Consider the following 14,751-nt stretch of genomic DNA (forward strand, 5'->3'; position numbering starts at 1 on the left):
ACCGCACCACACAGCTTGGTGTCATTGGCCTGGTGTCATCATTACAGTAATCAAAAGTGTAACTGTGCATTTGATTGACACTGAAATTTAATATTCCTCTAAACAGATTCATTTAGTACAGGAATCATTCACATGAACAAAGGATTCCTGCAGTACAAGTTCATAAATTGGATTACACTGAGTATATGGAAAGAACAGTGAAAATATATATATATATATTTATTTTTTTTTTGCAGGACATAGCAAAAAAGGGCAAACAATTTGCCTTTAGACAAAGTGTTTTCATACATTTGGGAAACCTCAGAAGAAAGTAACGATAACTTTAAAGAAGTGTATTTATTCTATACGTTGCCCAAAGATTAAGATGCGTGCGTGTGCTGTAGTAAAACTCAGGTGAAGAAAACATTACGTTACAAGTTCAGAAATGCCCAAAGTGACATAAATTTAACATTTAGAAGTAAATGTGCATGGGACAGTGAAGCAGACCAAAGACAACAGATACTTAACAGGTAAAAACATGAAAAAGACAAGAGAAGCCTGACCAAAGCAGAAGCAAATAGTTCAAATATGTGAACAATCCTAATATGAGAAATAGGCTCTGATGCATAAACAGCAGCAGAAAAAGCTAGCTAGAGTTTCAAGTACTAACAGGTAAATGAGATAAAAAGCAGAATGCTGAAAGCAACAGATGATGGGGATGTTCTGCATTTAGAGAGAATTGTGGGAGCTTTGAAGTTTTTTCAAGTGAAAGAATGTCACAGTCTCACCTTTTCAAGCTTACTTCAGCCAAAACAGTCTCAGATTAAACTTGAATAAAAGAGACCAGAGCTATGGCATGTATAGGTAAGCTAGGAGCACATATAAGGAAAGTCACTGGAGAAGCAAACTACTATAATTTGAGTCTATCTCCAAAAAAAAATCTAAACAGACTACCCCTCAAGAACATTATAAACCTTAGTATGAATTTCTCTCAACCAACACACACTTTCTTTTTGGTATAAACTACCGCTGTTGTCTGATGCACTGGCAGCATTTTTCTGCATGCAAGCTGGCAAGTCTTAATCTGAAACCTTGTATAGTTGCTATTTCAATGCCTATGTGTATTGTAAGAATTAAGGACATAATGAATTGGCACTATATGTTGGCATTTTACTTCAAGCCCAGCACTCTACACTTTTGGACAGTATTGCAGTGGGGGGTTTTGGGTTGTTTTTGTTTTTGGGGTTTTTTTGGTTGGTTGTTTTTTTTTTACACTACTTTCACAGGTACCACTCAAAAGCCAAATTTCAATCAAATTCTCATCAGTTCCAAGCAGACCAACTTGTCACTTTCTGAAGAATATTTTACTTAGCAATGCATTTTTTTTAAATATGGAACAGCAAATTTTCAATGTTTATTCCATTTCAAACTACTAAAACATCACATATTAATAGTTACCTTCTCTTTTCATCGTAAGACTTGTATCCATTTTGGTTTTGAGAGTTATGCTTGAATTGGTAGCTGTTTCTAAGCTGTTCTCATCCAACAGCTGCAATTGGAAATAATTTTTTTCTTGTAAGGACTAAAGAAATCGAAAACATCTTAAAAAGAAACAAGAGATCCAAAACATAGTGTCCAAAATATGTTTCCTTATGATAATTAATGACTGACACATACGAGTATTACTGATCCTAATCCTATTTTTAAATCGATCAAGACACTGAATTTCTATCATACAGTTTCTACAACAAAGACCTAAAGGCTATTATTGAATTTTCTTTTGGGGGACAGGGCCACAGGACATGAAAATGCAAGGCATAGCTCTAAATTCATCTCCATCAAAAGCCATAATTTACAGCTCCACAGAGCACTTAATGAACTCAATTAAACGGACTTCATTGAATAGAGTACTTCCCATGTTAAAACTCATGACTACAGCTGAAAGGGCTCCTGTAGTCAAGATGAAACCTGATTACCCCCTCTTTATAAATCATGTGACAGACTTCTAACACCCCCCTCGCCCCATTTCTCCCATCAGATGTATTGTTCAGAGGAAGCTCTTTGTTAATGCCTGACTATGCATAACAATTTTCAAATTTAAAAGCCACAATGAATGTTCCCATTCACAACTCATTACTTAATGTACGGGGCATTTTTATCTTATTTCTTAATGTTATTAGTTTGCTTTCTAATACCACAGGACAGCCAGGCAGAGTTCCTTATATCTATTTTAAAAATATTTAAGTTACCTGTAAGTCTCCCAGGTCATATGAATCACCCCCACCAGATTTTGGTTCTGATGGTGGAAAAGGTGCAATGAAGGCTGTACATTTGGAGCTGGATATTTGCCTATTGAAAAAACATTGTTAATTACATCACATGCCAACATATAATGTAACAATTGCCTTTTGTGAACCAGATGAAAAAAAGGGCAGTTGTGTGAAGACTTTTGACTACAGGTTTCAAATACAGGGAAAAGCAGGTCTACTCTGATAGCCAAGTGAGAAACAATACAAAACAAATATGTAACAATGCCACCAACTGCTGAACAGTTACACAATACAATGAGCATAACCACTTTCTTAATATAATCATTATCATATGGATTATGTTAAAAATTAGGATTTAAAAATATTTTGGAAGTTACATGACTAATTATATCTAATTTTAGGAACTGGAATACAAAAAATGTAGTTATTTTGAACAAATTTATTTTTGCCTTAATCTCCATTCCTTTTGAGCCTACTCATTAGCTAGAACAAGAAATTCATCTTTGCATGCTCTCATACAAAAAATCTGAGTAGTAAGACAGGAAGCAGGGTATTGCAATACCTATTGCAATTATAATGACTATTTGTCAATAATCTTTAGATCAATTTTAACATGAACATTTGACATTTCCACTATCCAATAAAAACACCATTGAAAGAATATTAAGATCTGTTGTGGTGTAGCAAACCCAGCCACCATACCTCTTCAAAACACTAGCTGTAAGGGGGATATCAGTCATCTTCACATCATCACCAGCATCAGCTACTAGTTTAACAGGAACCCTCCCAAAGGGGCAGGCCTAAGAGCAAACTGAAGGTTAGCAGATGTGTAAAGCAGAATGAAAAGTTTAATATTTTGAAGCAAAATGTCACATGTTCTACCTGGTTAGATTTGTTTAGTGGTCTTAATGGATTCTGGTAATTAACTAGAGCATCAAGTTCCTGTGACTTCTCCTCTCTAAAGGCAAGAAGAAAAAAAAACACAACACTGTAGGGCCTGTTTGGTTTTGATGATGTTTTAAGGCATTAAATAAGAAATCAAGCCATTACCCAAGAAAAAGTCTGGTAACAGAAGAAGAATTTTCACCAGAGTCATTCCTTTTTATGCCTCTGTGATTTCCAGCTATGCTCTGAAGTCCAGACTCTTGTGTACTCGATACTGTAGGTAAATTAGTCAGAATTATTCAGATAATACTGCAGACTGTATTTGTTTCAAGAGGAAAAAAGTGTTCTTTCATAAGAAGTTAAATTTACAAATACATACTTTGCAGTAATCTAGTATCAACAACATATATCACTATTTTCTACTGATGCAGACAGATATTTTTAATAATTACATAAGATTTGATAATTGAGATGAAAAAAGAAAAAAAACACAGACTTAAAACCAGGAGGAGCTTTCCAGGATGAGCAAAATGGCCTGCAACAATTGTTAAATATATTAGCTACTTGTTTCCTACCCAGCTATAGTTGTAAACTACGTTTAAATACATAAAAGGGAGATTCAAGATGTCCAAAGACTCTCCAAGCAATTTAACCTCTAGCTGAAAAACCTCACTGTTCATCTTATCCTATATGCAGGAGGAATACAAGCACCAAAACCATTGGTTTGAGTAGTATCTTGGGGCAGTGAGGAATAAACCCATGCTTCCAGAGGAAGATTATTTTCCAAATCTACATTCCAAGAATAACCCTCCACTCCAAAACAGCATCATCTGAAGGATGCTTCCAAAGCTTGCTCCACAAGGACTCCTCAGGAGATTTAAAACCACTCACATTTGGAATCTTTCGTTGTTCATTCCTATTATGTGACACCCACACCTAAATAACTATAATAAATCCTAAATTATGCATCAAAACCCACCTTGTTCCACAGGTAGTATTTCAAAGGTACAACAGTCTAGACAATCCTTACAACCTCCCTGCTACTGCAGAGAGTTATTTTCCTGACAATCCCTTTCTCAAATGGAAATTAACATCTGGTTATTCAGATAGGAAGATCTCTTCCACAATATAAGATATATTTTTTAAAAGACAGACACCAAGGAACATGTTTTTAAAAAAAAAAAAAATCAAAGACAACGAAGATACTATAGAACATGATCTTTTACATCACATAGGCCTTGTTTTCCATTAGTACAGGAAATTACTTCCTTGGTCAATAAACAGAAGAATTCACAGCTATCCACAGCCTCTCAAGAAATCACAACGTAAGGACTTTATATACCATTTCTCTTAACATTTTTTAATTCTGGATCAGTTCATTAAAACTAATTTGATTTTTATTTTGAATCCTCCCACGTCCCCCTTCTATCTCCAGCCAGCAGAAGCCTGACTTCTGCCAGATGAACACTGCAGCATTAGCTATTTCTCGTCCTTATTTTTTTATAAACTACTAATGCTAATACACCAAACTACTCAGTTAAATAAAAAAGTGCCTCAATACAGTACCATCCCCACCTCACACACATCCCACAGTTTGTTTTCTTTTTGCCATATGCACAAAGATTTTTTGCCCAAGCTTACCACTGGACTCTCACATTCAGTTAGTGATCTGCAATGTTTTTATTCCCTCACGGGCTGAGGCTGCCTATCTGCCTCATACTACTCATGACTACAGTTGGACTCTCATCTTAAGAGTCTTTTCCAACCTACATGATTCTAAAATGATTTTATGACCTATGTTTTTTTTAAGTACCAAATCATTTTTTTCCAACTAAACCTCTTTGATTACACCTGGTATATTAAATACTTTAGATTGCTGTGCAGGAATGAAAGACAGGAAAAAGGAATGAAACCCAAGGCTTCTAGACTTCCTGGGGCACAGTACATCAGCTGTGGCACTTACCATGTCTACATCTGACTAGTGGTAAACAGAACAGGACCAAAAATAAAGTTTACTAAAAAATTAATACCATAACTGAATATTATTGCAAGTGTTACCAGACATCGCCACCCCCAGCCCATCCAACTAGTGTTTCATGCAAAGGTTGATTCAAAAAAAACAAATCTCCAACCACATTCCTGAAGTCATGTCCCTAAGGAAATGAAACCAGACCTCTTCTGCAGTAATTCTGCCCTTATACAAAGTAAAAATATGGAAGTGTTAGACACCACTCTTAGAAGAGTTAGCTCTATGCACTTCAATATTCAAGTCAAACCATGGTTTTTATCTCAATTCCACTCCAAACAAATTTATCTCTTGGCAACTCCAGGAGGTAACTGTTCCCTTATTGAAGTTATATATCCAGCAACCAGTATCAGAATTGTTTTATGGTATAGCCAAGCCCTTCAATTTTGTACTAATAAATACATGGGTTTTGTCCATTTTTAAAATAAAGTTGAAATGGATTATTTTTCCTAGATTTGACTTCACTGAAATTACTGTCAGAACTTCACCAGCCTGTCACAAGATACACCTCAAATTAAGCTATCTGCATAGATTAATCTCTATGTTTCAGTTCTAATTCTTCCCTACTACCAGTAGCTCTTATTTCACACTTTCAGCTGTGAGTCTCTACTATAAAGTACAAATACCTAATGACAGTCAGAGGAACACTTTCTGCAGAACTAGAGGATCTACCATCCCTATGGCTCCTGCAAACTACAGTCACTGTATCAAAGCTGGAACCAAATACAGAAGGAATTAGATTGATAATACAGACTATCAGACTAATGTGACTATTAGACAATAGCAGATTAGAAGTTTGTATCTAGAAGGGACAAACATTAGACAGATTTTTTTTTTTTAATCGAGAATTACAACAGGCATAAATTCATCCAACGTTTTACGAAATTGCAATTACCTAGTAAGTTCTCTTTCTCCTCATCTGAAAGCAACTGCTTTTTTTGGGAATTAAAGTTTCGTAGAGCAGTTTCCAGCATTTCTAGTGGAACAGCAGAGCACTCCACAGCTTTCTGAAGGAGCTGCTTACACTTCTTCACATTTCCTAAGTAGTAAGGAACACAGAAATCAAGAAAATAGAAGACAGTTACACTAGGGCAACATAGTCTTTTTTTAAAGACTTCATTACATTCATGCTATCTTCTATTCAGAACCTGAGTGGCAGAGGGAGAAATTTAATTGGACCAAATTGCATATTTACAACACATTTTGGTTTAATTAAAAGTTAAAAAAAAACACACACACAAAGAATCTCCAGTTGTTTTTTCGAAGGAGCCAGAATTTCTCCCACAAGCAAGCTGAAGGTACCTAAAGGGAAATTACCACCCAAATTTGATCATAATTTTTCAATACAAGAGCCTTACTCATACCTCCCACTGTAAGACCTAATCTTAAAAAAAAAAAGAAAAATAGAAATCACTACCAATCTTCATATTGTTTGAAAGTTACTTCTAAAACAGTAAAAAACTTAAGAACTGTGCACATACTCTCATTAAAAATGAACGCACATGTTCTTGTTTTCTTTTTCTATTTAGTACCTATCAGTTTCTTTGCAAATGATGTAACAAAGTAGAAGTTTAGAACAACAAAACCTAGAATAACACAGAACAGCAACACCAAACAAGATTTTCTACACACCTTGTGATAGTTCAAACTGCGCAAAAGCCACATGCACAAAAGCAAATTTCTTGCAGTTCAGTCTGGCTAGATGAAATTGGTCCCGTGCCTCCTCTGGATCTTGAAGACTGTAAAGAAAGCACGTCAATAGTTACACAAAGTGAAGAGCCTAAGTAATAAGGATGAAGTTCCACATGCTTGGTGATGGCTTTAGATAATTCTGGAAAAAGTAATCCATCTACAGTTGAAGTTTTTCCTCTTTCTTAGAGCCATTAGCAAAGCACAAATAAGCAAAGAGTCTTAAAAAGCTCATAACTGAAAGATATCACGCTGACTCTTTCCAAAATCCAGAATGTGCTCAAACATGAAAAGAAAGATTAAGGACTCATTCTTTGTCACTGCTTGTATTTTTCCTTAAAATATGCAGATATTTTCCCTCAGAACACCCCCTAACCTGTACAGAACACCCACCTGTAGCCCTTCCAGGCTACACACTGACTCTATCCAGAAAACACTCTCCATTCTTCTAGATGCATCCACTCCTATAACAAAGGAGGTTGCAAGGCAGAAGGACAGGGAGGAGATTGCTTTAGAAATACCATGTGTGGAAAAATGTATCATACTAATCAAGTCTGAAGAAATATTATATACCCTTATTTATATTCTGCAGCAATATGGCCACAGTTTCCAACCCATTACACTAAAGCAATACTGAACTCCAAAATTTTCCAGGAGGTGGACCTTTTTCTGCATTGGAGAGCTTCCGCAACTGCACCCAAATTGTCAGATTCCCTTAGCAGAGATGGAGGTCACTGAAAGAAGTTGCTTCTCTTGGTACCTGTGTAATACTGTACCTATAGAAATCTAGGACACAAGGAGAGCATTTATCCAATAGGTACCTCTAGCAAGGGCTCTATTGGAATATCAACTCCTTACAAGATGCAGGGAATTCATTCTGTTTTCCTCAGACTCCTAGGCAAGAGTCTTATCAGTCAAACTTGGTAGCACAAGGTGGATTGAAGTCTGTTTTCTACAGACACACTGGAAGCAGCAATGGCAAATATGGTATACTTCAAAAACATAGAGACGGTGCCCCAAAGTCCAGACAAGATACTTCACTTTTAATGGTTTATTTTTACTAAATTTTAATGCTAGTTTTACAATCAGCCGTAGCTCAGCAGGACAATTGAGATGCCTCCACACAGTACACCAACATTTAAATATTCCAGAGGATCTACAGCTTAAGTAAATACTTGTCAAGATAGAAAAGGCCCAGATCTATATCACTATGAAATAAATTAAACATTACGTTTCAATGGATTCCCTCCCACTTTTTTTATCTATATACATACATACTAAAAAGAGAGTTCTTTAACCAATTATTAGCAAAATCCACAATCAAGGAAAAGGAATTGCTTCTAAAATTCCATCCTGCTTCAACAGGTAAGCAAAGGTGGTACTTAGAAGTGGGGATGGTGAAAAATTCATGACAATGGCTTAAAAAATAAGTATAAGAAAAATACAACATGGAAAGCTAAAGAGAACTTATATCTAGTAGAATTCTGTGGAATTAAGAATGAGAAAAGTCTCTATCACAGTTTAGGCACATTACTGGACTCCAGTAAGTTCAATAAACTCAGCTGTGATCATCCAGAGCAATCGGACAGACACAGAATAACCCACCTGCAGGCAAAGTCAGAGTAACACAAATTCAGCTGTAACACACAAATTACACTCACTTTCAAAAAGCATGTCAAAATTTAAGTTCCTATAGAAAGCAGCAACAACTTGGACAGCAATATGCAGAACAAGACCTAACGTCAGCCATAGGCATTGACTGCCACACACTTGGTGGCACTGTGCTACAGTCAGAAGCACCACACGAAAGCAGGCCCGGCACGGTTAACATGCAATACCAATAATCAATCACAGACACAGCTGGCTGTTAACCTCTGCCTATTTCAGAGGACATTTAAGGGTTCTTCAAACAACCTCAGTATCATAATAGGTCAAAAGGTTTTGGCATAGTCAGGTTTCAGCTAGAGAAGATACCAAGACAAAACAGGCTCAGTGCCAAGAATGAATAGTCCAGCTTTGATCAGAAGAAAATGGTGTTGATGCCAACAGACACTAAAATCCCAAGCGGTTGTCACTGCTTCTAAAGTTTGTCATGCTCTGACTTGCTTTTCCTGTTAGGTGGAACACTTGGGAGAACAGCAAACAGAATTCTACTGAAGAGCACCTTTCTCCTCCCACCGAAGGTAGTATCATCAGAGCGCCTAAGTATCAGAAGTGTTACTTTACTTGCAATAGCTAAAAAAATAAATCAGAAGCACTCTGATGAGTCATAAGATGAGAGGATTTTCTTTAACAGAAGCTAAAACTGAGCAGAGACAAAATAGATAGCACTACACAAACCAACAGACAGGAACAGAGGTGAGTCAAACACTAGGGTAATCTCAAACATCAAGAGAACTGTTGAGTACTGACTGAACATGCCAAACACAAAAGATCTAAATAACCACTCACTAACATTCATCTCCAAAAACTACAGACAAGCAACATTGTTGGTTTTTTTAGATACAATCAGTCAAAAGCAATTTGATGTTCTGGTGTGGTTACATGTAGTTTCGTATAGGCAATTGACTTTAGTATATGCCACAATGCATCAGAAAGCATTAGCTTATAATAAATTATTAAGAACTGGCTAATCTCCAAAAGTAATTTTCAGATGGGGGACCATTTAGGGAGATACTTACAGCAAAATTCCATTAGGATTGATGTTATATCAGATTTTGGTGGGTACATTTAAGAGGGATTTGGGAGTGGGTCGTTCATCTTTTTCTAAAAATTATTTTCATTAGCAAGTCAGGAAACCTACGGCAGATGGTATTTGCCAATTAAAAATACAAAGCAATAGATAAAAAGAGCAGATCTGAACTACCCTGTGAGCTGGGTAGATGCTGCAGTAATGCTAGTTACCAAAGCAGAAGGTATAGCCACAAAGAGTGCATTTTAACAGTGAAACAAGATAAGACTACTCTCCCAACAGGATCCCTCAAGTCTGCAGCACTGATGCAACTAGACATTTCAGTGGGACACCACAACTAAAACTGTTAATAATATTCATGCATTCTACCATTAACAAGCTACTGACATCGCATTCAGTTTTGCCTTCTGCAATACAATACGCAGAATACTGAACACAGATCTAGTATCCACTTAGGAGCTATCCACCTTTAAAACCATGTTTTAAAGAGCAAGTAGAAAGAGGACCAAGAGTTTTAAAGTTATTAGGGAGGTAGTAAATAATCTTTCTGAACTTCAGCTCCTACTGTATGTAATGAGATAACAGACTTGACTTGATAATAGCATCCAATCACCATTCTGGAAAAGAAATTCTGGCAAGTATGAGATGGAAGCCTATGTCGCACAATTTCTGTTCTGAGGAAAAGCGACTAACCTCTGAACAATACCATCTCTCAGTATCTTTAAAGACAAGAGGTCTTTCTGGAAGATATGCTTTACTCCACTTACACAAACACACCTTACCTCTTCAAGATACTAAGGATTCACAGCAGGTCATTATTCACTCCTGCTTGTTTCTCAACAGTAGATTCAACAGATTACTTCCATTGTATGCTTTTAGTAAGTTCCATGCAAATAACAGTACAAAGCAGCAGACCATATCATGCTGCAAGATCAAGCCACCTGCCAAAAAGCCAAATAGGAGGACATACGAGAAACAGAAAAAGACCAGCTATCTTCGCTGGAAGACCACCTGCTCAACTCTAATTGTTAAGGATTGCTGCAATGTTAAAACACAGCTCTTCAAATACGTCACAGTATTTCAAGTGACAAAAGAACTCTGTACAAAAAAAAATATCAAATTATAACCCTGTCCCAAATTATATCTGAAGAACCACACTGCTCAAATCTGGATTGAATAAAGCAATAAATAGCCACAATCAAAACTAATTTCATAAGTATGGAAGCACAGAATGATGTTCTGAGACATTCTTCCTACCCTAAGACAGCTATTGAATGTAGCTGGGATGCGTCCTTCCTAGCAAGGGAGAAAGCAGACAAGGATAGACCACTATGCTTTGACTAGATGGATCGGATAATAGCAAGTTGTCTGCCTCACAGACACATAAATTATAGACATCCACAAGGAAATAACATACAGTTGAATACGCACATTATAGTTACCCAAAGTTGTATCAGATTTCACCTAATGCAGCTTCTTTTGAGCTCAAGTATAAAGCTGAAGAAAAAAAGGGTCTCATGCTATTTACCCACACACCTTACACACAGAACCCCAAAAAAGTGTTAACATCTCTAAATCAAATAGCTCTGAACATGTTTGTTAGCATGTACAAAAAAATGTAAGTACTGTGGAGACAACAGATAAGCTGACTAGCCAAAGCTACTCACAGTTGCAAGGAGTCGATATGAAAACACCTCTACTCAAAATTATAATTTGTTGCAGAAACTACTAATGAGAACAAACTATTTGTATCCTCATTCAAATTCAGAATTGTGAACAGTGCGTTCTTCTATTGAAAATTGAAAATTTATACTTACGCTTTCAACTCAGCAAATCTCACAAGGATGCGAGCATAGCTCTCATCTTGACTATGCTTTTCTGCAGGTAACGCAGTCACTGCTTGACTGTAACGACCAATGAGCCTGTTCAGTAGGCTAACATCCATCTGAGGAATACCCTTTTTCTCTAGCCTGAGCAAAAAACACAGCCAATCCTCCGGATTATTTGTTGTCATCATTATTTGATTAACAGTTCCAGAGTTATCTGACAGAAAAACAGCAAAGGAAATTTATTAAAATCGCAGCAAATATGAACAGAACAAAAAACTTTTTATAAGCTTTCATGTAAAAAGACTAGTGTCGGGGATTTTTTGTGCGTGGGTTTGTTTTTTGATTTGGTTGGTTGGTTTTTTGGGTTTTTTTTTTTTTTGGTTTTTTAACACGATTAGAGCAACACAGTTAAGAAACAAGAAGAGATTAAATGGATTTTGTGGTCATTAACACTGAAGAAATGCTAAACCTCAAATCCTTTCAGTTAGCCTAGGCTAAGAGTGAAAGAGCCATTACGATCAGTTGCATAAGTGACAATAAAGTAACAAAAACACATACCTGTTGTATCAGATGAGATTTTAGTATAGTTGAGTTCATCTGTGATATTGTCTTCATTTCTGTATTTATTTTTCAAGTCTCTAACTCTATTCATGATTGAAGCAATTTGCGGCAATCCTCTTTCACTTAGGTCCTCCTCCTCCATCTGCAGACACAAGGTTAAAAACCAGGGAAGTTACTGAAGAACCCTGCTGTAGCTCACCTTCATTGGAATTAACATGGGAAACCTCTCATGTATATTTCACAGATTGAGTCTCAACCACATTATGTAACATACTCTACTATGCCTTTGTCAATGTAGTTACACAAGTAAACTTCTTAGCAGAAGCCAATGTAGATGAGCAAAAGGAATCGTGCTTATCTGATCTGCCCGAATACTAGTCCACGCTTCACAGAACCCTTTCCAATAAGGTATATCCAGTGTTGCAATAAAATGGGGAGTGGGATATGTTGCCTGAATAGCTATGAATCTACTGTATGAAATCACATCCTAAATCCATAGATTAGGATGGCTAAGAGGCAGTCCTCCTCCTAGCCATACACTCCTGCTACTCCTCTTGAATAAACAGCAATGGAACAAGCATTCATCAGACCTCATGATGACCTGGCTCAGGGACAAACACAAAACGGGGGAAGTGCTTTATTCTTTTGCTTGCTGTTTTTTCTGCTCACTCGACTGTGTCACCATACAGGCAAGAGAAAGGGAAGGCAGGAAGGAGAGATTACCATTTGATGACAGCTGTACGGTTGGGTTAGACTACCTCACATGTGTCACACATACACCTCCCTTAAACGTAAACATTTTTCATATGGAAAGAAAATTTGATACTATAAACTTAAAGTTTTAAAAATATTAACCTTTCCTATCACAGTAGAAATATAAGTTTCAAGACATTAGAGATACTTACAACCCAACTTTTAGCATTACTTCCTCTCTGTAATGGGCATGATATTTTGTATTTAACATCATACATGCATAGTTGGACAGCGAGATGTGCTTTGAAAAATATCAGTTTATTCTTGTTCTACCTCAATTTTAATATTATCCTTCTTTAAAGCAGCACTTAATTGAAATGGGGTGCGCTTATTTATACCACTGAGATTCTAAATAAAACATTCCGAAATAATTCCTCGTCCTAGTTCTCATTAGGTTTTGCTGTTGCAAAATTTTACCGCCTAGATGTCCATACAAAAGGATTCATTGTAAGAGATTAACTACTGAATGCAGGTGAACCAGTAAGGGATATATAACAAATTACTACACTACACTGCTTGGAATGAATAATATTCAACTTGGTATTAATTCCCGGCTGGAATGTCTGCTTTATTAAGGAACACCATCCAACACAAATTAAAAACTGACAGTGGAAGGGAGGGCTAGCCAGGAGACAGTAATCAGAAGGCGTAGAAAGTTCACACGTGAAATACCAAAGACACACCTCCAGAGTTTCACAGCCTGTGGGCAGGCTGGGATAACTCTAAAGCAAATCTGTGTACTTTGTCAGCTTCTAAGAATTATATCCACATAGCTGGGGTAATTTGAAGCTTACAAAAGTAAATATTTGTAAAAGTATTAAGACAAAATTATGTATGTTTAATCTTTCTATAATCTCTTGGTTCAGGAAGGGCAAACTCATGCATATTTTCAAAGAACAAGCCATCTAATTTTTTCAAAGGATGTGATGGCACAGCATCACTGATGTGGGTGGCAGCTTACTAACAAAAAAATATAGTTTTCTTTACTCAGAGGTATGCTATACAAAACTGTCTCTGTATGTCTACATTTGACTCAAACACCTTGCAAATTCATTCATTATAATTCAATCTGAAAACCAAATTACAAAGCTTCATTCCAACTAACATTGTGTTGGAGAAGCATGAACAAAATTGGCTAGAAGTGGGCAAAGTCATAGATAAATATCCAACTCCAACCATCTGCTCTCACGGTCAGCCATGAAGACAGGGAATTATTTGAAAATTACCACTTCCATACAAACTAAACCAAACCAGGAGTAATTCTGGGCAAGCCGTAGCAAAATTAAGGCTGTGATGAGATAGGGACGAACTATGCATCTCTGCCTGAAAAGAGTTCAGAGAAATAAATTATATCAGTAAGAAAACAAACATATATCTTCAAAGATACACTATGCATCTACAGCATTAGCACGGTTTGTGACAGAAAGAGGATCCAGGGATCTTCTCACCAACAAGGAGAGATGGTCACAACCTTGCAAGTTTAATAGACACGCAGAAGTGTGAAAAGATATTATGGGTGAAAAGGGACATCCAGCAGAAGTACAATTCTTTCTGAAGAACAAGCTAACTAGGTAAGAGCTTACAAGTTCCCAAGTGCAAACTAGGGCAGAGTGCACACCAGTTTGTTAAGAGTGCATTGAGAGAGAAGAAAGAAGGGAAAAACGTAAAAACAAAGTTAAGGTAAAAGTGAATATCACTCAATTTGGTATTTTGGAAAAAGTTAAAAGATTTTTTTTTTAATCTTTCAGAACAGTAGCTTAGCTATTAAATGCTATATGTAAGTGACTTCAATCATTTAAGCAGCTGGCAATTTAAATCTAGGTACCTGAAGTACCAAGAAAATGAAAAGAAATTTACCTCAGGGTTAGTAATACCATAATCTCTCATTACAGCTGTAATTGCTAACAATTCCCAAATGGATTTTTTTTTTAAAAACACAATATTTATATTATCCTGACTAATGTAAAAGGTTAAACATTCTGTTTACAGTGATAGCTTGCAAAATGTAATAGACAAAAAAAATAATAATTTTCTGCATAAATTTGATCTTAACTCTCATCAGTACAT

The 14,751-nt window shown here is 36.4% G+C and overlaps 1 protein-coding gene across 1 annotated transcript; it reads right to left on the bottom strand.

Moving 5' to 3' along the window:
• Positions 1 to 1,437: 1,437 nt before the first annotated feature.
• LOC104462674 (dual specificity protein kinase TTK-like) lies at positions 1,438 to 12,073 on the bottom strand (the record flags this gene model as incomplete). Its single annotated transcript, XM_010074715.1, has 9 exons — positions 11,929 to 12,073; positions 11,359 to 11,584; positions 6,793 to 6,899; positions 6,056 to 6,199; positions 3,300 to 3,408; positions 3,132 to 3,207; positions 2,952 to 3,049; positions 2,229 to 2,328; positions 1,438 to 1,561 (listed from the first exon to the last, which is right to left on the bottom strand). Coding segments are annotated over exons 1-9 (1,129 nt in total), but the record flags the coding sequence as incomplete, so codon positions are not given.
• Positions 12,074 to 14,751: the final 2,678 nt, after the last annotated feature.

The sequence above is a fragment of the Pterocles gutturalis genome, unplaced genomic scaffold (genome assembly GCF_000699245.1).
Source record: "Pterocles gutturalis isolate BGI_N339 unplaced genomic scaffold, ASM69924v1 scaffold36042, whole genome shotgun sequence".
NCBI lineage: Eukaryota > Metazoa > Chordata > Aves > Pterocliformes > Pteroclidae > Pterocles > Pterocles gutturalis.